Source organism: Ictalurus furcatus, chromosome 6, assembly GCF_023375685.1.
Source record: "Ictalurus furcatus strain D&B chromosome 6, Billie_1.0, whole genome shotgun sequence".
NCBI lineage: Eukaryota > Metazoa > Chordata > Actinopteri > Siluriformes > Ictaluridae > Ictalurus > Ictalurus furcatus.
Genome location: NC_071260.1, coordinates 13879569 through 13902949, shown reverse-complemented (window position 1 = coordinate 13902949; position 23381 = coordinate 13879569). Strand labels below are relative to the sequence as shown.

The following is a 23381-nucleotide window of genomic DNA, read 5'->3' as shown; positions in this document are numbered from 1 at the left end:
ATATATATATATATGTGTGTGTGTGTGTGTGTGTGTGTGTGTGTGTGTGTGTGTGTGTGAGTATGTGTGTCTCTGTGTGTGTGTAACTTCAGAAGTGATTAACGATTTTCAAGCTTACACACACACACACACACACACACACAGCACACTTAAGCAATAATAACATGCCTCAGTGGCCTGTTTTTTCAGTACGCTTTAATTATTGAGTAGGGGTCTAATCTAAACGTGCTGTAATTACCTTGAAGGAGGTAACTGGAAAAAAATGGTATAGTGATGTATACATGGTATAGTGATGCATGGAATAAGAATAGTCCCTTTTAGAAAATCAGATGGAAAAATGTTGTTCATATTAACAGATAAAGGAAAGATGAGTAACATACTGCAAAAATTATTTTATGCTAATCTTTATTTCACATTTTCTTTCTCTGTTGTAATTAGTTAAATGAATGAGATATCAGGAAAAGATTAGATTTGCTCAAGACATTTCTCGAGTGTTAAATTTGAGAACATTTTATTTTTGAGAACTATTTTTCACACTGTACTTTCACAGTGCAAAATATTTAGTCATATGGGCTGAGCTTGATCGATACTATGCTTCTCGAAACCAACAGTCCAACTTTTATTTATATGACACTTTACCCAAGGGCACTTGTGACTAAGAAAAATGCAGTGCAAATATACTACTAAGCATCTGTATAAGTTAAATGTTATTGCTCAAAGGCCCAAAATTGCCTCTCTGGCATTTGGGATTTGAACTTACAACCCTCTATTCATTAACTCAGAACCATAACCACTTCCATTGGATCATGGTGAGCCTCCATTGGCTCATATACACCCATCTGCTGCCCACTAATCAGTGTTTTGCTCCAAACCATTTGCTATTATTTTCTTTTTACTACAACCCCGATTCCAAAAAAAGTTGGGACAGTATGGAAAATGCAAAAGAACAAACAAAAAGAGTCATTTGAAAATTCACCTCACCCTTTGCTATACTTAAAACATATTATTAACACATTATTTGATGTTTTACTTTGTGAATGTAATTTATTTTTGAAAATATACACTCATTTCAAATCTGATGACTGAAAAACACTCCAAAAAAGTTGGGATAGTCAACTGTTTACCACTGTGTAGCCTCACCTTTTCTTTTAATAACACTTATTAAGTGTTTGAGTGCTGAAGTCACCAGTTGGTTAAGTTTAACAAGTGGAATTTTCCCCCATTCATCCAGTAAACATTTCTTCAGCTGCACAACGGTACAGGGCCTTTGTTGCCTTATTTTGTACTTCATAATGTGCCACATATTCTCAATCGGAGACATTGCGCTACTGATTGGCAAGTCATGAGTTCAAATCTCAGCACTGCCAAGCTGCCACTGCTGGGTCCTTGAGCAAGGCCCTTAACTGCTCAGTTGTATAAATGAGATAAATGTAAGTCGCTCTGCATAAGGGTGTCTGTCAAATGCCATAAAAATATCTTGTCTAAATACAAGTCAAAGTACATTTACAAATCACTCCTCTTTGTTTTTATTAGCATTTTCCATACTGTCTCAGCTTTTTCAGAATTGGAGTTGCACACAGGAAACATTATTCCACTCTTCATTATTGTAACAGCCCTTTTTAATGCCTCTGTAGTATGTTTATGAATCTAAACCTCCCCAGGCACAAACCTCAGTTATAACGGATAGAAGAAATCACAGTTATGATGCCCTGTTGATCTGCTTTCTGCCATGCCACTGAATGTTATCCAGAGCATATTTGTATTATAACCTGCAGCAGAACACATGTAAAGATGACACAATGAAAAGTTGCACAATCTGTATCTAAACATGTGAACAAGAAATTAGAAACAGGTTAGGTGAAAGTAAAGTTTCTCCAAAAAAACTGTCTTTTAAAATTCAACACTAGATGGCAGAGCAATTGCACCATGTTTAATAAACCATTCCCTGTTTTATTTCGAAGAGTTTGGAATTTATTATGGAACTGAAAACAATGCTGGTTCTGGTGTAGCATGGCGTTTTACTGTACTATTGTAGCTTTGTGTTGAAGATGCAAAAATGCAAAACAGCCATGCATCGGCATTTAATTTCATTATATATCACTTCACTCTGCTGACCTACCTGCTCAAATCACTGCACTCCATCACTCCATACAAAAAAGACACAATATTTAACAATGCCATAGAGAAGTACTTTACATGGAAACACCAGATGCGAATAAAATCTCCAAAATGCGCATTAAAAAACGTATGCTCTCAATTGAGGTGGATAATTGTTTTATTCGATAAGAAGACAGGCGCACAAACTACAGTGGAAACACTTTCCTCAATGTGCATTAAAAAAAATCAAGTAACTTCCTTAACAAATCATGTGATTGGATAATTGCCTCAGAAAAGTAAAAATGGTGGAGAGTGAGAGGTATGTTTGGATAGACAACGTTTCCCTGGAAGTGACGATTTTGTATTCTTGATTACATGGGATAAAAACGGTGCTTTATTCGCAAATGTTTTATGCGACATTCCAATTTTTCCCATAAGTTAAATTCGCAACTTGGATGGAAACATAGCTATTGTTTCATGTTCATTGTACTTGACTAAGTCTACTTGACTTAATGTTCATAAGTAAAAAGTACAGTAGCTGACAGCTATGTAGGACAGGATCACTTAATTGTTCATGCAGTTTTCATAGTTTACTTCAGGTCTTTGAAATGAAATGTGCTAATCTGCTTTTTGTATGTGCCATAATATCCACATGACTGATATATTTTATTTCTGCGTTATTAATAGTTTCCCTCAAGAAGCTTCTGAAGTTGTTCTACTTTCCTGTACTTAACTCAATCCGCTCTTCATCCAATCACATTGCGGAATGCAAATAAGCATACAAATTTTGTACCGTTTCACTCAGCGTAAGTCTCGATCACTCGTCTCTCCTCTTTAAACCAGCAGCGCGCAAACTGATGCCACACTGCGGCTTCTTATAACCACATCCACATCGGCTGTGCACTACAGAAGATCCTTCAGCAACACAGGGAACTCGAGAGTCAGCCTAACTGCAAAAAAAAAAAAAAAGCTATTGAATGAAAAAACGTGCTTTGTTTTCATAACCGAAGAGTAGTTTGTATTATCCAATAATATTCAATGACCCTGTGAATGCATTAATAATATGCATTTTGAAGGAATGTAACAAAAAACTTTTTTTTTTAATACAACACAACCAGTTTAGCTTATTGTTATTTATTTATTTTTTTTTGGTAAAAAAAAAAAAAAAAAAAAAAAAAAAAAAAAAAAAAGAAGACGAAGAAGAAAAAAAAAGGTTGACATGGATTTAGGAAACCTGAAGGAGCTGTTGGAGTGTTTAAGCGTTGCAAACAGCACATTTCTGAACGGTAGTTTGGACCTGAGCGACAGTAACAGCACCTGCGGAGAAGAGCACTTTATTCCCCAAGAGCAACCTGCACGACATATAGGTAAGCACAGAGATGGACTATACAGAGCTTATAATATAAATTCCCTAATATATTTTTTATAACAAGGTACAGAAAAACGTTTTCTATTGTTCTGGCACACACACACACACACACACACACACGCAGGATGTTCATGTGAGTTTCTCAGGCAAAGCATTTTAAATAATTCACACGCTTCTAAGCTTTTTGAAGGGCCTGTCCTGGTGTATTGCTCTTGTTATGAACTTCTCATATGGCACATGATCATGGGCTGCCTGGATATTGGAAAATCAGACTAAAACCTACAGATTTCTTCATGCCTGGACAAATTTTAATCAAGCAAGGATTGGGGAATTTAAAAATACATTTTTATTTTATTTTCTAGATCATTAGAGTGGTAAATTCTATACTTGAATTAGAAATGGATCTCTTTGTTATGACATGATGAGTGTCTCAAGAAATTTGATTTATCAATGGTGATATGCTTTTGTGGGCCTGTTGCAGATTAAGCCAATCCTTGGATTGGTTTGATTTTACAGTTGATAGGCTATATATTAAATATAGGCTTATATAGTAAAAATAGGCTATATATTACCTTGGGTTATTCAGTATACAGAAAAATGTTTCTGTGTGTTCAGTATTGGGACTTGTTTTTTCACCCTCCAATTATATTGTGTAGGATGCGTAACTTTGCTCTTGTTATATGCAGTCAAACGCAATTAAATATTCCCCTTCTCTGTTGCTGTCTTCTGATTATTTTGTGACAAGCTATATTTAGAGTGTGTAAGGGTAGTGAAGACGCTAATCAGTAAAGGTTCAATTATCCACACAGGCTCACACACAATCATCCCGACAGACACACACTAGAGGTCCACTTATCACTCAGCAGAAGCAGCAATTGATCAGATCCTTGTGTCATGAGACGCACTCACCATCGACTGCCATTAATGCTGAAATCCACTGATTCTACAGAAAATATTGAGATTTTGCCCTGCAATGGATTGGCACCCTGTGCACCTTGTGCCCCATGCTCCCTGGGATAGGCTCCAGGTTCCCCCGTGACCCTGAAGAGGATAAGCGGTATAGAAGATGGATGGATGGATATTGAGATTTCCCATTTTTGGATTATGAGGATGGTGATAATAGGGAGGAAAATACTTCCATCACTTTGATGAAAACCAGCAGGTTTTCTTTTGCAATCATTTCTTTTGCAATCATTTTTCAACATTGCTGAAAAACAACAACAAGAACAAAAACCCCAGAGGAGGAAATCTTTAAATTGCAGCGTTAATTTCCGGACAGCATGATTTTTCTGCCACAAAAGTGAATGGCTTAAGATGCAAAAACATTTTCTGTAAAGACATTAATTTAGAAAATAACGGTGCCCTATGATGGCCTGGAGTCCCATCCAGGGTGTATTCCCACCTCACACCCAGTGTTCCTGGGATTGACTCTGTATGCACTGTTACCCTGACCAGGATAAAGCTGTAACTGATGCTGGATGAATTAATTAATAAATGTAAAACATTTATGGCATTTGCATCTATCAGTATAGCAACTGTAATTTACTATAACAGTTTTGTTAATCTCAGAAACACAAATGTATCATTCTTTCTGATGACTAAAGGGAAATATCTAGATTTCCTGATAGTCACTTGATCATCACAAATTTGTTTGCACATATGTTTCCTTGTTTTAAATATTGTCATTATTATTGAAATCGATGCAGAATGAATGACTGGAAAATAAGAACGTATTTACTAGAAATCAGACAACTGGACATTTGGAACCTGTGTCTAGGCATGGGCCACTGGGATAAATAACAGATCAGAAAAAGAGTTGTTCTGGAACATACTAGAGCATACTACAGTCTAGGTAGGAGGATGAGATTCACAGACATATATAGGGGATACAAAGAGAGTATTGGGTAAATAGAAAAATCACAAACTATGAAGAACTAAGTCAGTATCAGAATGTCAGTCATGTAGCACCATGTCCTAAAGGAACATTGTTTCGTTTCACTGTGTACTGTACCAGCTGTTTATGGCTGAAATTATATTAAAAACACTTGAACTTGAACAAAAAAGGTGAGACAAATCACTACCAGGTGCAACTATGGGGAAGGTTGTGGAAGATGCAGATAAAGGAGCATGTATGTAGTCTTCCAAAGGTTTGTTCTAAGCAGCACCATAGTGCAGTCATATGGGCAGTTTGGCAGAAGTCTGTATGACTGGAAACCTCTGAATACTCAATAGCAGGAGGGAATTCTGGATGCTTGGTTCTGGATGCAAAATTGGGCATTGATTGGGCAAAAAGTATCGCTGCAAAAATGCTGCTAGAAATGGTCCTGTAAAAAATGCACCTGGTGTCATTATTAAAGATATTGCCATTGTTTGGCAACCAGTAACAATCATGGTAAAGGTGAAGAAGTTCCCTAAAGTACTCAGAGATTATTGAACATTACACAAATGGAAATAGCTACAGAGCCATAGCAAAGACCTTAAACATTACAGGGGAATTTAATCTCATCAGCCAAGTAAGTGAATCTGGGCAGAAGATGGATGTTTCAACAAGATGACAACCCAAAATATACATCCAAAATAACTCAATAAGGCTTTGCATGGTCTAGCCAATCTCCTGACTTGAATCCATTTGAAAATGTAGGGACCATCATAACCTTAGAGTATTAAAGGCAATTTTCCATGAAGAATGGGCCAAAATTGAATGACAATGCTGTGAAACGCTAATAACTTCTTACCAGGGGCGTAGGAGCGACGTGGGGGTGTGGAGGGGTTGATTAAAAAAATAAATAAAACACTTAAATGCTCATTTCTAATGACTTGTCATTGGTTAAATATTTGTAAAACATACAGATAGATGTAAAGGGTGACCAATAGCATTGATTTATAAAAAAACAAAACAAAACAAAACAAAAATATGGAGATTTCTGATGTATGTCACTGAATGAAGTTAAATTTATTCATTATATTAAATTTTATTATAAAATTACTCGAAACAGAGAATTGTTCATTTAAAACACTAGCTACTATAATCATTAAGAAAAGCGGCTAGTTAATGTAGCTAGCCACAGTACATGTTGAGACGTGGGTGCCATCCTGTGAGGATTGCTGATCCTGTTGTTGAGTTGAAGCTATGAGCATGAGTTGGAGGATATTTTTCTATAGAAAAAACACTCCATTGTCCAGTTTTCTTGCTGACCTACTATGGCAGTTATTGATGCAGCAGTCATACCATGGCAACGGTTTCCAGAAAATTAGAGCACACAGTCTTCAACTCACCAACATTGGGAGCGATCCTCACATGATGGGGCCCGCGTCCCAAACATACAACATGGTGTGACCTGAACTAGCTGGCTAACTGGTAGCTATCCATACAACTTACAAGCTTGTCGTCCTCAGTCTTTTCTACTCCTATGACCTGCTATTCATCCTCCTCTGTGTGAACATTTTGACTAACGACACTATTAAATCATTCATGGACACGTAGCAGTGGCACATACACACAATTTTGGTGTGCTAGCTAGCTTGCAAACTTATGCATATTTGACAGTTTCATAGGGTAAATAATTAGCAAACGATCAGCAATTTCATGGGCTGAAATATCTACGATATCCTACCACAAATACAAAGTGGTAAATCTTTCATCTGTACGTCAGTGTGCTCAAGAGCGTCTGATTGCTGTGTCGAAATCAACCTCAGCTCAAAACGCAAAAAATTTTTTTCACGGCTGGTCACGGAATATTTGAGTCATCTCCAAATGCATCCGCTTTCACTGCGTTAGAGAGCCACTTCTCTGAAAATCAATACCAGGTTTTGCTTGTTACCGTGCAGTCACAGGCACTTTGCTCTAGTCAACCTTGGCAAACGGTTCAGCCCCAGGTTCTTGAGTCTGACCCCTGCACTTATTATAGCGAAAGTTCATTTGAAAAAAAAAAAAACTATCTTTCTAAAAGTTTGCAGAATGGATTTGGAGACTGTCCAACTCAGAAATCCTCGGAGACAGGCAGGCAATGCGAAATAAAATTTGAGATAAAGGAAAAAGTGGGGGGACAAAACCTAGATTTTGAAATGTGTATGGCTCCTACCCCAATGTTTCTTACCACATATGTCTCAAAGCTGTAATTACCAACAACAGCATTGCAACAATTTACTGATGTTGGAAATTTGTTAGCTTTTTTTTAAACATATCTTTATTTATGCGTATGATGAATACACATGTTTTTGTTCATATTTCAAAAGACATTATGTTTTCAAATTGGTATTGGATATATGCACTGGAAGTACATTAAACAACAAAAACAATATGTGTCCAAATGCATTTAGATTTTAATTTGACCCAAGGAAGATTCTAAATGCATCACAATGGTAAATGAGACATCAGTTTATAAATAAGGCAGTCTACATTGCTGCAGTGTCTCAAACCTGACAACAATCAGTGTGGAGCTTTGCTATGGTCAGAAGCACAGCTGGTTTGGAGAATTAGGGCTGAAAGGAAGTGGGGGGAAGAACATTAAGGGAAAACAAATGGGTGCAGTTAAGCTTGATGATCAAATGGCCTGGATATAACACAGTAATGGAGGCATGTGTCTCAGAATGCTGGTGATTAAATACAGATTTAAAGAAGATCCTCTGTGTGTCCTTTCAGAAAGCAGGTAACCTCTCGAAATCTGCGTCTACATTTTCCACTGAAAGTCAAATAATGACATTGCTCACCTGTTGGAAGATAACACAAATGTACTACAAACAGCAAAAAGGCTTGGAATTTTCTAAATAGTTGCCAGGCTGATTAGTCAAGAAGAGCAGTACAGATTGTGCTGTTTTCTTTAGCTTGTACTGTAGATATAAGCCCACTATGAACCACTAGTTGGTATGACATTTTTTTTGCAAGCCAAGAAGTGTTGCCCCAGAGTTGGAGCCACACAATTGTATAGATTGTCTTTGTATGATGTAGCATTACAATTTCCTTTTATTGAAACTAAAGGGCCCAAACATGTTCCAGCATGACAATGCCCCTGTGCACAAAGTGAGCTCCATGAAGACATGGTTTGAATCCTGATTGCACCCCATGGCCTCTTTACCTGACATCAGTGCCTGACTTCACAAATGCTCTTACAGCTGAATGTGCAAATGGAGTGCAAGTGGAGGTTATTAAAACAGCAGGGGGTGGGGGGGTTTACATCTGGAATGGGATGTTCAAAAACACATACAGTATTAGTGTGATGGCCCGGTGTCCCCAAACATTTGGCCATATAATATATATTACTGGGGTGCTGGGGAGCTGGACAGATGACATAGCCACTGGGAAGATCTATTATAAGGAGAACGAAAGCCAAGTCTCATGAGGAAATCACGATCAAATTATATAATTGTCTTCTGATTAATTGTGTATGTTCAAAGCATGGCAAAGTTCATTCAAAGTTCACTAGAGAAAAGTGAATGGGTTAGGAAGAGTTGTTAAAGTATGACCTAGTGCAGAATAAGAGCAGCTTAATGACAGTTGTAGATTTGTAGACAGTAGAATTTATGAATTATTATACAACAAACAGCACTGCAAAAATTATGAGTACCATTCAGAATAAGACCCCTAACCCACCACAGAGGCTCTTACATATCATAATTGAAATTCAGGAGCATAAACGTTAACAGTAAGTGAGCTAGAGGAAAACATGCAGATGAAATTGTAACACCCATTGCAATAACAAACCCCATTTCATTCATGATGAGATTAGTATATTTGACAAATCTGTTTGATAAACATAGATAGATGTAATTTATGTTTTTCACTCTCCATTCACTGATGTTACTTTCTGCAAGGCAGGTTTTCCTTTTTAAGGTTAGATACTAAACCCTCAGTTTGGTTTACAATACTATATATTGTTATTTTATGAATTTGTTTTAAAAAAAAAGAAATTATGCTTGTATTTTTCTCATTTGTAAGTCGATTTGGATAAAAGAGTCTGCTAAATGAATAAATGTAAATGTAAATGTATGGAATATAGGACAAGCATATTAAGCATAATTTCATGAAGACAAAAAAATTATTTGGCAAAATGAGTCTGTAAACAGAATCTAAGCAATGATTGTTAAAGCATGAATTTATATATTATCTGGAAAGGAAATGGTTATACATAACACTAGGCCATGTCAATGTCTTATAAAAGTGCTACAATGACATATAGAGCAATGTATATCAATATTTATTTATTTATTTTATTTATTTTATTTTGTGGAAGAATGAAATTTACATGTAGAAAACACTGAAAGACTAAACAAACAAGGGGATTTTCATTTACAGTCTCTTTAGGAGTATGAATGATTGATAGACAAATTTTTTTATGTCACAGATATTTTCTCATTTCCCAGAAATTCTTGGACTCTGTTCCTCTGTCTCTCTGTCTGTCTGTCTGTCTGTCTCTCTCTCTCTCTCTCTCTTTCTCTCTCTCTCTCTCTCTCTCTCTCTCTCTCACACACACACACACACACACACACACACGCATGCATGCAAAAAGAACCTTTGAAAAAATGTTAAGAACCCACACATACCTAATCACAATACCACATCACACAGTGTGCCTGATTACAGCTGTACTGGATAAATGTACCGTTTAGGGTTTTTTTTTTCAGCACAGGAAAGTGTTTGTTCCAAATAATGCCTGGTATATTACCTCATCTCTTTTTCAAATCAAGGGAATGTAAGCACATTTCTCAATGATGTTTTTGAGTCACAATCAGTATAGTAAATCTCTTCAAGATAATTGTATTTGTTATTACAGTCTACTGAGAATGCTTTATTACTTGTCCAAACAGAGCCTGACTGAATTGAATAGAGATAAATGTATTTTGCTTCATTCTTACACAGACATACTTGATTACATGCTGCCATCTAAATTTTGCATGGAAATTATGTATGACATTGTTATAATCACATTATGTATCAGTGTGTTAAATGGATCTGTTGCTTATATTTGAACTAAGGCACTGTGAGTTTCATATTTCAGCATCTGTCACCATAGGTTTACTGTCATTCTAATTGGTAAACCACAGTAACAAAGGCCTTTTTGGACTCCTATAGGCTCCTCATTAATCAATGCTTTGTGATTGATTTTTTAACTAGTTATTTTATACAACAGTGAATATGGGTTGGTATGTTGCTCATATTGTTATGTTCAAGGATGTATTCATGTTGCAGGCATCTCTTCCTGAACAGGTTCTGTTATTTACAATAGTCAAGCAGATCATTTCAGTAGTCAGTTTAAGGAAATGGGATTCACTTTACATGTTTAACTTTCATAAATGACAAAAATCATAAATTTAGCTTACAATCAGCAGAAAGATATACCCTTTGATTTTTACAGAATAAAGGGATGTTCTGATGTTTTGAGTGTACACCATGTAATGGATTATGGATAATGCATAATGCATATACCATTAAGTACAATGAGCACCGTAATAAAACCATTTCAAAAGTCTGGAGCAGTTGAAAATTTCCCAGTATGAACATACTTAAATGCACTGCCCCCATCGGATGGCATCATCACTCTTCAGTACCAGAATATTTTGTCCCAAACATGGTCGCCTCTGATGCAGGTTAACACCTGGGCATGGATGGAGCAAAATGAATGACTCCAAATATACATCCAAATCAGTTGACCACTTCATATTCCAGACTTTAACTCTTTTGAAAGCCTGTGGTCAGAGCCGGAGAGGGAAATCCACATACAGTACACAAAGCCAAGAATAAAAAGGAGCTTGGAATGTTCTGTATAGAAGGGTGTCTAAGATTAACAAGTTTGAATAAGAAACCTATTAACAGTTGCATCTGTTATTCATTTGATCTATTCAATTCCACTTATATTAACCAGAAATTGACTGTATACTTAATGGTAATAGCAGAGAGTCATGTGCATATAAATACTTTAGAGGGATTTATTTCCTCTGTTATCATGTCTATATTTTATTAAAAGATGTTCATTACTTTAATTACATAGTAAACATTCACCTACCCTGTGGACACCAGTTAACAAGCATTACAGTAAGCATTACAGTTTATTGCTCTTCTTTTATTTTTGCATTGATTTTAAAGTAATTATAAATATTAACCTAAGGGAGTTTGTGGAACTTAGGCGATATGTGAATGAGCGTGATGATAATCTAGGTCTATTACAATTTAATGAGAGAAAACATTCCTGATAACAAGCCTATTTAGATAACTCAATAAACATATGAATGCTTCTATCTGTAAACAAAAATGCTTTCGACCTTTCAAGGTTAAATATTCATGCGCTTATGCTTGCTGTTCTACAAACTCAAGCAAGTTTTCCTCAAGGTAATATAATTGGAACTGGTGAGAACTGAAGAAAATATACTACAGATGTGTTCTCAACTTAGTTTAATTACCTCAGACCATAATTATTCTTATTCTCAAGTAATTTTTTTTTTTTTTGTCAATTAAGAAAATTTTTACATGAAAGTTCCCTTAACTAACAATAGTTAGTTAGCCATAAGAAGCCATGTACTTGGTTATTAAACCATTACAGCATGTTTATAAATGTTAATAAATTACTAAACACTAGTCTCCAGGTTATAAATAGTGAAACTTGATTTTCAGCTTCAGTTCACAACAGCAAATGTGATGGTTATGGTGTTGGTTTACATTGGTCACTGTGGACAGGGTGGTGGTGGTGGTGTTGGTGGGGGGGGGGGGGTTGTAATATATATGCAAAGTTTTTGTACTTTACTCTTTATTTACTCTTTACAGAGTGATGTGATGAGTTGGTGAGATGACTGAGTATTAAGATAATCTGTAGAGGAGAGAAAGCAGATGTTAAATGTGTGAGTGTTTCTAAATCAGAAATGACTGTTCATATTTCTGGTATTAAATAATCCCCACTGATCCCAAGATCGCAAAGCTAATATGTTCAGGGAGCCTCCAAAGGAAAAGAACTGAGCAGCACATTTTACTGGTATTGATTGAAATGGCACTATATTTCATTAAGAGGGAACATATGCTACCTATCGATTTCTTTCCTTGTATATGTGACTTTATTATATAAATTGCTTGAAATGGCATATGCAACACAACCAGGGTTTTATTATTATGAAAGTAATGGAAGCAGAAAGAGTAATATTTATTAAATGTTTTTGTAAATCTGGAGGTTTCTTAGTGTTACACAGTGGAAAAATGGCAAATGGAAAGTTTCTAGAACAGTACTTTGCTTTTAATGTAGCCTGCACACTTTTTATTTATCTCATCTTTCTTCTTTAACAGGGCAATAGTATCTGATAATGTTCTACAGACTGCATCACAATATCAAAGGCTTTTCTTGTGTCTGTGACAGTAGACAAACTGCAAAGGGACATAAATATAAATAAACAAGTACTCAACACAGGGATCTGGAATAAGATCGCAAATCAAAGTCACGGAGAAATGATCTCTCAGAAGATAAGTGTTCTAGGAGCAGGTTTCTAAATATGGTACTCCGACTTCAGGATGAAAATACTGAAACCCTGTTGATATTTGATTGTTTTTAAAGGAGTCATATCATGATTTTTAATGTTTTCCTTTTGTTTGGGCGTGTAATGTATCTGTTTGTGCATGTATAAGAGCTTCAAAGTCACAAAGCTCGTCTCCCCCAAAGGGATTTATTCTATCTAACAGAGAACACTGCTCCAGACCTGCCCAAAACATGACATTCGAAGTCCAGATATTACTTCCGCAAACGTCTATGTGAACTATTAGCATAATCCCGCCCAATGGCAGGCATGAAGAAATAAGGCGAGGTATTCAGTGAATTCAGGCACCATGTCGTGGGGACTCTGTGTGTTTTGGTGCGAAAGGAAAACCCCTTTGTTTGGCTTTCCGAAAATGCACAAAATTAGGAATCAGTGGTTAGTGTTCATTTATAATGCTGTTCCTGAGCAGTACTACCCAAATATTTGCTTGTGCACAGCACAATATTCAGAGGACAGCTTCCTGAACCTGGGCGAGTACAAGGCAGGCTATATACAAAGGCTTCTCCTGAAAAGTGGGGAGATTCCCACTTTGCTCAGACAATCTTGTGCTTCTGAATCAGAACCTGTATGTTTGGTTATTTTATGAAGTATCTACTACTGACTGTTCAAATCAGGTATGTTACATAAAATAAATCCCTTTTGGAGACTATGAGCTTTGTGACTTTGCAGATCTTATACATGCACAAACAGATATGTTACACACCCAAACAAAAGGAAGACATTAAAAATCATGATATGATTCCTTTAAGATAACAAAGAGAATGTGAAGTGCACATGAAATTTCATCTTTTTTTATATTTATCAACATCAAAAATCAATTTCATTTTTTTCAGTTTTTGTTTTAATGTCTATATTTACACAAAATATTAACTGTAACATTACATGGGAGTTCTGAAGTACATGCCTACATAAATATTAATCATATAAAATCATAGTAATAAATAACTAATAAAAAATAGATACTAATAAAAATACTAATACGTATACCACAACATGCATGGCCCTTGACACTTCTCCACTTAACCCTCTACTGCATGAATTATTACATTTACATCAAAAACGTTTTTGTGGATTTTTATCACTTGAATAAGTGCCACGTAGTAAGCATGTTAAAGTTATATTTTCTAGAAAGGAATTCACTCAAATTAGAATCACAAAAATTAGATCCAAATATGTTTTGGCTGAAGGGTATCTTTTTAATTATTTCTCTTGAATTCTCAGTTAGTTTTTCCTAAATAGTGAAAAATTAATCAAATTTTGAGATCCCTCCGATGATGACCATTACCATGCAAACAGCACTTCCTAGTCATGTGAAATGGCTTTTTTTTTAATGTCAAAGTTAATGCCTCCTTTTCCCAGTTACATAGGAAATAGTAGTTTTGTATTATTGCCTATCAAAAGAAATATGGAGAAAAATTAATTGTTGCCAAATGGCAACACCATGCATAAAGGGTTTAGTTTTTTATTTCCATTTCATTTTTCTCTTGTATTAGGTAAAGTTCTGTGTCAGAATCACTGTCCTGTCAAACAGGCCTGCCAAATTGTGTAAGTGCTACTGTGTTATATATATGGCACAAGGAAATTATTCAATAGAGATTATATGATAGCATCAGGGTATTTCTCGACAGAACACTATCTGGGAGCTAAGAGCTTCTGGAATTAACCTGTTTTTATTGATTTGAAAATGCTCTGCAGGAAGTAGAAAGTCCCGCATGCAGAATTATCATAATGTGAAAACAATATTAATTAACTTTAGGAATAGAGCATATATTGGTATACAAATGAACTTTTTTTTGTTACTCAGTTGGGGACCCAACCAATTTGCCCACATATGATTGCCATCTCATCTATTTCAGAAATGGATTCAGTGCGGATACTGCTCTACTCTCTGATATTCCTGCTCAGTGTCTTTGGGAACCTGCTCATCATTGTGGTTTTAGTGGCAAATAAGCGAATGCGGACAGTCACCAACTCCTTCCTACTCTCTCTGGCTGTCAGTGATCTGATGATGGCTGTGTTTTGCATGCCCTTTACCTTCATCCCAAATCTGCTGGAGGACTTCATCTTTGGAGCTGCCATGTGTAGGATTGTGGCCTATCTCATGGGTAGGCATTCATCTTATTCTAGCCATTGATTCAAGATCAAATAAATTTATTGTGATTCATTATCAGTGAGAACAAGGTCCGTCTAAATACAGTTACAGTTGCAATCTTTAACACTAAGATTTTTGGCAATTAAAAAGCAACCATGAAGAAATGTATGTATATTGGCTATATGAGTGCATATAATTATAGATTTACATCTCAAAACTGCACAGCAGCAACATAAACAAAATATAAGAATTTAGGAACATACTATTTCATGAAATACTATTACATTACATATCACATTAATTTTGAAGCATGCATGCCACTAAGTGGAGAAACTCATCCCATTACTACATTACTGGAGGGTCTTTGATAATAAAAAAAATTTAATAAGGGATTCAATCAAGTTGGTTGCTGTCCAGTGTGTGCCTTTGTATGCTCAGAGATGTACACAGCAACATGACTTACATACTGTGCCAGCCTCTCTCTCTCACGCTCTCTCTCACTGTTTATTTTTCAGAGAAAGGACAGCATAAGGAATCTATACAACATAAATTATTGTGGTCTGGTGCAAAGGGTAGATCAGGGTACAAGCCTCAAGGGTATATGCTCATGCAACTGATGTTGCATGTGAAATGTCTGTCTTAGTATCTTGTCTCTTTCAATTCCTCAAGCTAATTTGCTCATTAAATTCTAAATAAATGCTAATTGCTCATAAAATGCTAAATTAAATGACAGACTTGACTTAATTAGTCTTATTTAGCCCCCATTTGATATTAAACAACACATAATCTAAAGTGTCAGTGTGATTGTTTGCTAATGTGAATGAGTCATCAGTGAATCAAATATTCAAACATCTGAGTGACCCCAGATCCATGCAAATGATGTGCTTCCTGTTTGAAATGTAAATCTGTTGCTGTCTCCCACAGGAACTTCTGTTAGTATTTCCACCTTCAGTCTTGTGGCCATAGCAATCGAGAGATACAGTGCTATCTGTAATCCTCTGAAGTCCCGGGCCTGGCAAACTCGTTCCCATGCATACAAGGTTATCAGTATGACTTGGGCTCTGTCTTTTCTCATCATGACCCCATACCCGGTCTTCTCCTCACTTGTTAGCTACCCCAAACCCAACAACATCACTGCACATATGTGCCGCCATGATTGGCCCAAGGACCAGGTGAAGCAGGCTTGGTGAGTCATTTCAATGTTTGGCATTTCATTAAAACATATTACAAACATATGATGGGATTAGATAATGATTAGAATTGACCATGAATTTTGCAAAGAGTCTGAATTTAGAATGGAATCATTAAGAGTAAATCATATATCATAGGAATTGAAATATGAAATATGTTCAATTTTTACCTTTAAAGGAGCATTAGGCAAGATTGAAAAATGTTAGTCAAGATTAGTCTCTAGCAGTTTCAAATCAACAAGTTCAACAACATATGAATTATATTGTTTCCTCCTTGGGCCTGCACATATTCCCAGCCACTGTACACAAAACCCTAGAACCTACTGTGGCTTGGAAATATATATATATATATATATAAAACCCTTTATTGGTTTATTTTTAAAAAGGATAAATAGTGTACACCCAATTTGATAAATATTCTATATCAATATCTAGGAAAGGGGAATAATCCAGGGAAGGGATCTGAGGAGTGTGCAGTGTATATCCGTATTTCATACTCAGCTTGCTCCATATGTTTTCAATGTGTTTAGGGCAGAATCCAAATGTTTTAGTGTTCTGCAAGTTTTATATGTGTGCCTCTGGACTGAAAATGGATTGGACTATTCTTGGCAGAAGATGATAGAGCTTTAGCCTTTCAGCAGAGAGATATTTTTCTCTGAAATATTCAGAGACCTGACATATTGGAACATATATGAACAGTGTCCAGGACATTGAACAAAACAAGCTTTCGAGCCCTTGTAGAATGATAAATTTTTTTCTGCATTACTGTTACTTCTTTTTCATCCCAGATGTGTATTTTGAGATATAAATATTTGTATCCCTTTTGTTCATTTTCAGAAGATACAGCTGAATGCAAAAGAAACAAAACATAATTCATCTGGTTTTTTTTCATCATATAGTTCAGTACCATTCTGAAAGGTGCTGAGATACATGAGTATTTATTGTCTCTGAGGCACTATTATATATGTCTAGGCAGTGTGGCCAGAATGTAACCCAAACGTAGATTAGTGTGTAAGAGAAATGCCTTTTAATAAGCATTTATCATCTACATTTTCTGGATTTTGGTTTGTATGAAAGTTTCAGAAGAGAATTAAATGCAATTGGAGCCATGTTTTCATTACATTTTTAAGTTCAGTACTAATGGTCACCTGTATTTTTTCCTCTTCAGGTGCATCCTGTTGCTGTTGATTCTTTTTGTCATACCTGGAGTGGTGATGATCACTGCTTATGGGCTCATCTCCCGGGAGCTCTATTGCGGAATACAGTTTGAGCTGGAGCAGAAGAAAGGCCATAGTGTGTTAGGCCATAAAATATGTTTTATTTTTTTTAATAACATGTAAACTTTGGAAAGCATTTCAGGCACTATTTATTCCATCAATACATATTGTCTAATGTACTGTACATATGGATATTGGCATATATTTACAAAGTATTGTATACAGTTGAATGTAGAAATATACAGTAGAAATATAATTTAAGTGATTTTTCATAACCATCTCCATTCATATTGCTAAACTGCTACACCATTAGTAGCTGCTGTTTTGCCTAGATCGTGTTTGCTGTAGTAAATTTGTTGAGTTCAGTTAAGGTTATAAATAAACATCCATTTCCTTCTGATTCATTTAGTCCATCTTCTAAAATTACTCAACCATAACCTGAGTCACTGGCTTACTTATTATTGCCCAATTGGCAGTTAAATGGATTCCCTGAATGTCATTTTCCTTTACATATTTGTCGGTAGTACGAACATTTGGATGTAAAAATATCATTTGTGGGTACTGAGAACTAAATCTGTTATTTAAATGAGTAAAAGGAGAAAATTTCTAGCTGCACAAGACCGAAAATTTACAATTTGCTCCCTGGTACAGGAAAAGAGAGCTTGACTTATGGAGACGACCTTTGGTTTTTATATATTGCCCAATCTGTCATTATTTCACTGTTGATGCATTGTAGTTTACTTTATGTCTTGCAAAAACATTGTTCATTGCCTCACTATTTCACCTTCCCCAGGAACGAAGAATGGTGCAGCTGCCACCATCTCATCTGGCATTGATCATGGTGATGGTTGCTACATTCAGGTACTGAAGCGACCCAACTCCATGGAGATGTCCACTCTCACCCTAACCACCTCTGCCAAGGTGGACCGTCCTCGCAGCAACACCTCTGAGAGCAAACTCATGGCCAAAAGGCGCGTGATCCGCATGCTGATTGTCATTGTGTCCATGTTCTTCATCTGCTGGATGCCCTTGTATTCTGTTAATACCTGGAAGGCCTTCCATCCACCTTCTGCCCACAGGGCTCTCTCTGGAGCCCCAATCTCCTTCATTCATCTCCTGTCCTACACTTCAGCCTGCGTCAATCCCATCATCTACTGCTTCATGAATAAGCGCTTCCGCAAGGCTCTGCTAACCACTTTCTCCTGCTGCTGCCAATCATGCTGCCCACGGAGCTTCAATGAGGGAGATGAAGATGTCACTGCCACTGGGGCATCTGTGTCTAAGTTTAACTACACCACCATCAGTACCATGGGACCATGCTGATTTCCAACAAAAGAGAGAGGTGGCTTGATCTTATGATGCTACCCAAGATGAATGGAGACAGGGATGGAGAAGGTTCAGTGGATGATCGTTGGGTTGGACTGATGGATGACTCGGATTATTGGGAAATGCCTTGCCTCATGAGGAATGGACCTAGGTTTGACTTTGCAGTGATTGAGAATGTGCTGCTATGTGAAGTTAATTCTGTTGTGTTAACAATAATATCAGCATGCTAATTTATCACTTATTGTTGTTTTGTAATTTGTGATTGCCTATACTATTATACATGTATAGTATTATTATTATTATTATTGTTGTTACATGTATTTTAATATATCTACAGTAACTTTGTGCTGATTTTAATGGCCTGCTTACAAGTGTGTTGCTGAAATGCTGAGTTTTTTAACAGTCAGTGGGATAAATAATTAATTTTTAATTAAAACAAATTTACAGACGGGTAACAAATTTAAGGAAAAACCTGAATAACTGAGCAATATGAAGAGTGCAGATGCTTCTAGACAGGAATACTATGTGGAAGAATTAAGCAATTACCAACCTGCCATGCTCTTTGGCAAATATAAAAATGCTTTTGCATCAAGATGGCAAGAGGAAAAGATCTAAGTGACTTCATTATTCATTATTGGGTCTCAGAAGGCTGGAGTTTCAGTAACAAAGATTGGTCAATTGGCTTAATAGCAACAGTGACTAAAGTGACATCTGCATTTAGATCAATGGAAAAGACATCAATGTATAGGGATGGAAATAAATATAATCAAATATTACAGATACATTCTTGATAAATATGTGACTTATTGTTAATATCAGTTGTGCAATAAAATAAAAGTAAATAAAAAAATCACAGGACAACTTTAATTGCACATGGCCCTTTCATCTGTGTGACATTTTAGCTAGGATAATATGTACAGTTGTGCTTTTTTTTCTTTTTGTTTCTCTTTTTTTCTTCATCTTTTCTTTGCTTAAATTGCTCAAGTTTTTCTTCATACACTCACTCATTTTGGTTTTCCTTCATGCACTCACTGGTTGTGTTTCATCCATGCCCATGGTTCTAATTGCCAGTGACCTTGTGCTGTGGATTTCTGGGTCAGGCTGACTTTATGATGCTTGAAAGCCCACAGGATGATTTATGGCTGCTTTTGTGTATTTGTTAATTCTGATGTTGCATATCTGTGCATTCCATTTACTATTGCAAGACCTTCACTACAGCACATCTAGCAAAGTGCACACAAAACCAGAAAAAAGCCCAACAACCCAGATTCCTTGTGTTTCAGCTCTCCTCATATCCTTTCTCATAACAGGGAGCTTTACGAAAAAGAAGAGGCACTCTGTTTAAAGCATGCCGGAATGAGATTGATTAAATGTCATTGATTCTAGTTGCTGAGATGTTGACCATGGATCAATATAGCACGTCTACAATATGTAAAGGTTCCTTTAATCAATTTATTTCACACTCATTTACATATATAACGCTCCATTTACTTATAAAAGGTCTGTCCAAGAACTACATCTGACACTGTACTGATGAATGAACTGACTATATTTTATACCGCGGTGTCTGACAGATAGAAGTAGAAAAGGAAGTGCACAGTGTACTACATGCTGTTGGGTCAAATGGATCAGAGTCTTCCAGAGGAGTGCTGCTTATGTTTGCCCCTCTCACTATCCCACCCTTAATTTTCCACTCATCCTCTAGCTCTGTTTATTTTCCTTCAGTTAAACACAATTTGCTGAAGGAGCATCTGCTCTTTGTGCCTGTTTTCTACTGAACAGTGGAAACAGCGTATCCACAAACTTTCCTAGGCCCCATGCTCTGATTATAACCCATAAAAATAGCATGGCAAAATCCTGCAATTTGCACAGCTCTGTTTTCCCAACTTGCTCACTAATATCTCTATCTGGTCTGTAAAAGCATTCCCGCTTAAATCAGTTAGATTCATTTTGTTTTATTTCACAGTCAGAACATTAGAGTCCGGGATCAAAGTGGCAGCAGTTTCATTTAGTCAGTTATTTCATTCCAAACTGCCTTCAGCTTTATCACGGGTATTCATTTTAGACACGTATAAATAACCATTCACACCTGGAATGACTTCATCCAGCAATGTTTGACAGCAACACCCATCTGATGCTGAGCATGACATCATCCTACAATTGGTAACACAGCGGTGTGTGATTGGCAAGTGGTGAGTAATGTCTGTTCTTGTAGCTACATGTTCAATTTTTTTTTTATTGTAGTAAAGTGAAGTGTGTAGTGGATTTTTGCAGGAATAAACTCTGACTGTATCAATATAACTTCACACTGAATCCAGAACATCATTAGAAGGATGGCAGTTTTTGTTTCAGCCCTTAAGGAAAACGTTTAACTGAATAAACATTCAATAGCATGTGTTCTGTGTCTAAATTAAAGATAAAATTCCATTTGAAATCATTCAACAAATGAGCCAAGCTGCAAACATCATCTGCCCCATAATTCTTCAAAACAATATGTTTAGTGATTGCAAACATTTCTGTCTAACAGAGGCTGAATCTGCATTATTATCATTATCATCATTATCATTCACAATTATCTATATAAAAATATAGGCTACGAAATGTTGATTAATCAAAGTGGCTTTTTTGAAAGTTTGCATAGTGAGACATTGTTTAGCATAGAAACTTGTACAATAATTCAAGTTAAAGATGCCTTAAGATGGACTCTAGCTGTCCTCTGATTAAATGGCTATAAAGACATACAAGTTGGCAGAAACTATAGGTTCCCAAAAATGTCCAATTAATCTCTTCTTGGCTTATTCATTTATAGTGCCAGTGCCCCTACAACACCTCATCTGGCCACAGGAAACTAGAAACCATGTTATCTAACAGGACTGTGTTCTACTTAAATGTCTCTGAGTTCACCTTTGAAAGTCAATTAATGAAGAATATTTGTTATTATGTAGTAATGGAGAACATTGCTACATTACAACTTTGTACTTTTATAGGATTTTGTTGTCCATTTCTCTCATCAGAACTTGACTGTGTAAATATAAAGAACACAATGACCCAGTGGAGACCTGCTTATTATTATATAGACATTTACATTTTAGACACCGAAGGGTTGGAATAGGCCATGGTACATCAGCTAATAGATCATGAGGAAGGTTTATAAGAAACATTTTAGTAGTTGTTATAAAAGAACCACAGGTAACTTGTCGTTCTGCAGGAAATTCAGTCATTACTGTTTTGTTTTTTGTTTTTTTAGTTTACATTTCATTAGGTGGAAATGAACTACTTCAGTAATACTGAGTAATTAACCAGTATTTCTTTGTAGTTATTAGTAGGAACTTCCAACCTCAATCCGGACAGCAGAATCTGTCACTATCTTAAAAAAAAACAGCTAAAGACCCACCTCTTCCGTGAACACGTTACCAATCCTTTAAAAAAAAAAAAAAGATCTTCTATAGTAGCACTACTTGTATTGTTCTCTGCTTGATATATCACTTTGCTTGTATTTTCTCATTTGTAAGTTGCTTTGGATAAAAGCATCTGCTAAATGAATAAATGTAAATGTAATTGTAACTCGTGTTAATGAAGCATTTTTTTTTGTTTGTCCCTGAATAGTCCCTGCAAAATGCCCTATTAAATATGAGTCAGTATTGTATAGTGTTGTATAGTGATACATCAGTGACAAAATTTTTCTCAAATTAATCTTTTTCATTAGATACTTACAAATTGAATTATTTGGGGGGAAACTGCATTTTACTGATGGTGTTTTAAATAAAATGTTATTTCAGAAAAAATACTGCTTGGGATGTGAAAATCAAATCTTTTTTTCCCCCACTGTACTTTAACTTCATGAAATTAATTTGACCGATCATGGATAAAGTAATATTTTGTTGATTATTTTCATGTTTTATACTAAGACTTACAAAAGAGGTATTCAAATGGTCTCTCAAATATTCAAATATATAGAATATAAGAAAAAAATATACTAAGTAATGAGTGGGAAAATTTCCTCTCAGTTTTTTGAGAGAGAAAAAAATAACTATTTTAATGTATATTCTGTTGTACATATGGAGATTTAACAGCAACATCCATTTGAATCTTATAGTAAGATAATATTCTGAAGTCATTTTCAACATCAGACCAGACACTGAGAGAATGAAATATGAAGTAGAAGATCAGACACTGTGTGTTGTGTGAGCACAGACAGTGGTTAGGATTGATGAAAGCTAATGGCAGACAAAAGAAAGGAAAATTTGTTAGTGTGGGGTGTGTGTAATCTTGGTGGGAGAAGATTACTTGACTGTTGTCAATTGTTATGTGTCTTGATGTTCTGTTTGTGTTTTCTTGTGTAAGTATTATAAAAAATAAATGTATTTCCTCACATGGCTGGTAGCCATTATAGTTACATACCGTGCCTGTACAGTAAAGTAGTATTGTCAAATAGACACACTGACTTTGTTTCTGTCAGGCCTTAGCTGTATGAATCAAATAAATAATGTCTGTCATCATGTGGTAAATATCAATTATTACTAAACAAACAAACAAACAAAACGGACATAACAACTGGTATTTTAATTGACTACTATTTG

The 23381-nt window shown here is 35.9% G+C and overlaps 1 protein-coding gene across 1 annotated transcript; it reads left to right on the top strand.

Annotated features, from left to right (window-relative positions):
• Positions 1 to 3316: 3316 nt before the first annotated feature.
• Positions 3317 to 20483, top strand: LOC128609354 (cholecystokinin receptor). Its single transcript, XM_053627886.1, has 5 exons — positions 3317 to 3464; positions 14833 to 15081; positions 15993 to 16254; positions 17427 to 17551; positions 18269 to 20483. Exons 1-5 carry the CDS (start codon positions 3317 to 3319, stop codon positions 18796 to 18798), a joined length of 1314 nt encoding a protein of 437 aa, XP_053483861.1. The 3' UTR covers positions 18799 to 20483.
• Positions 20484 to 23381: the final 2898 nt, after the last annotated feature.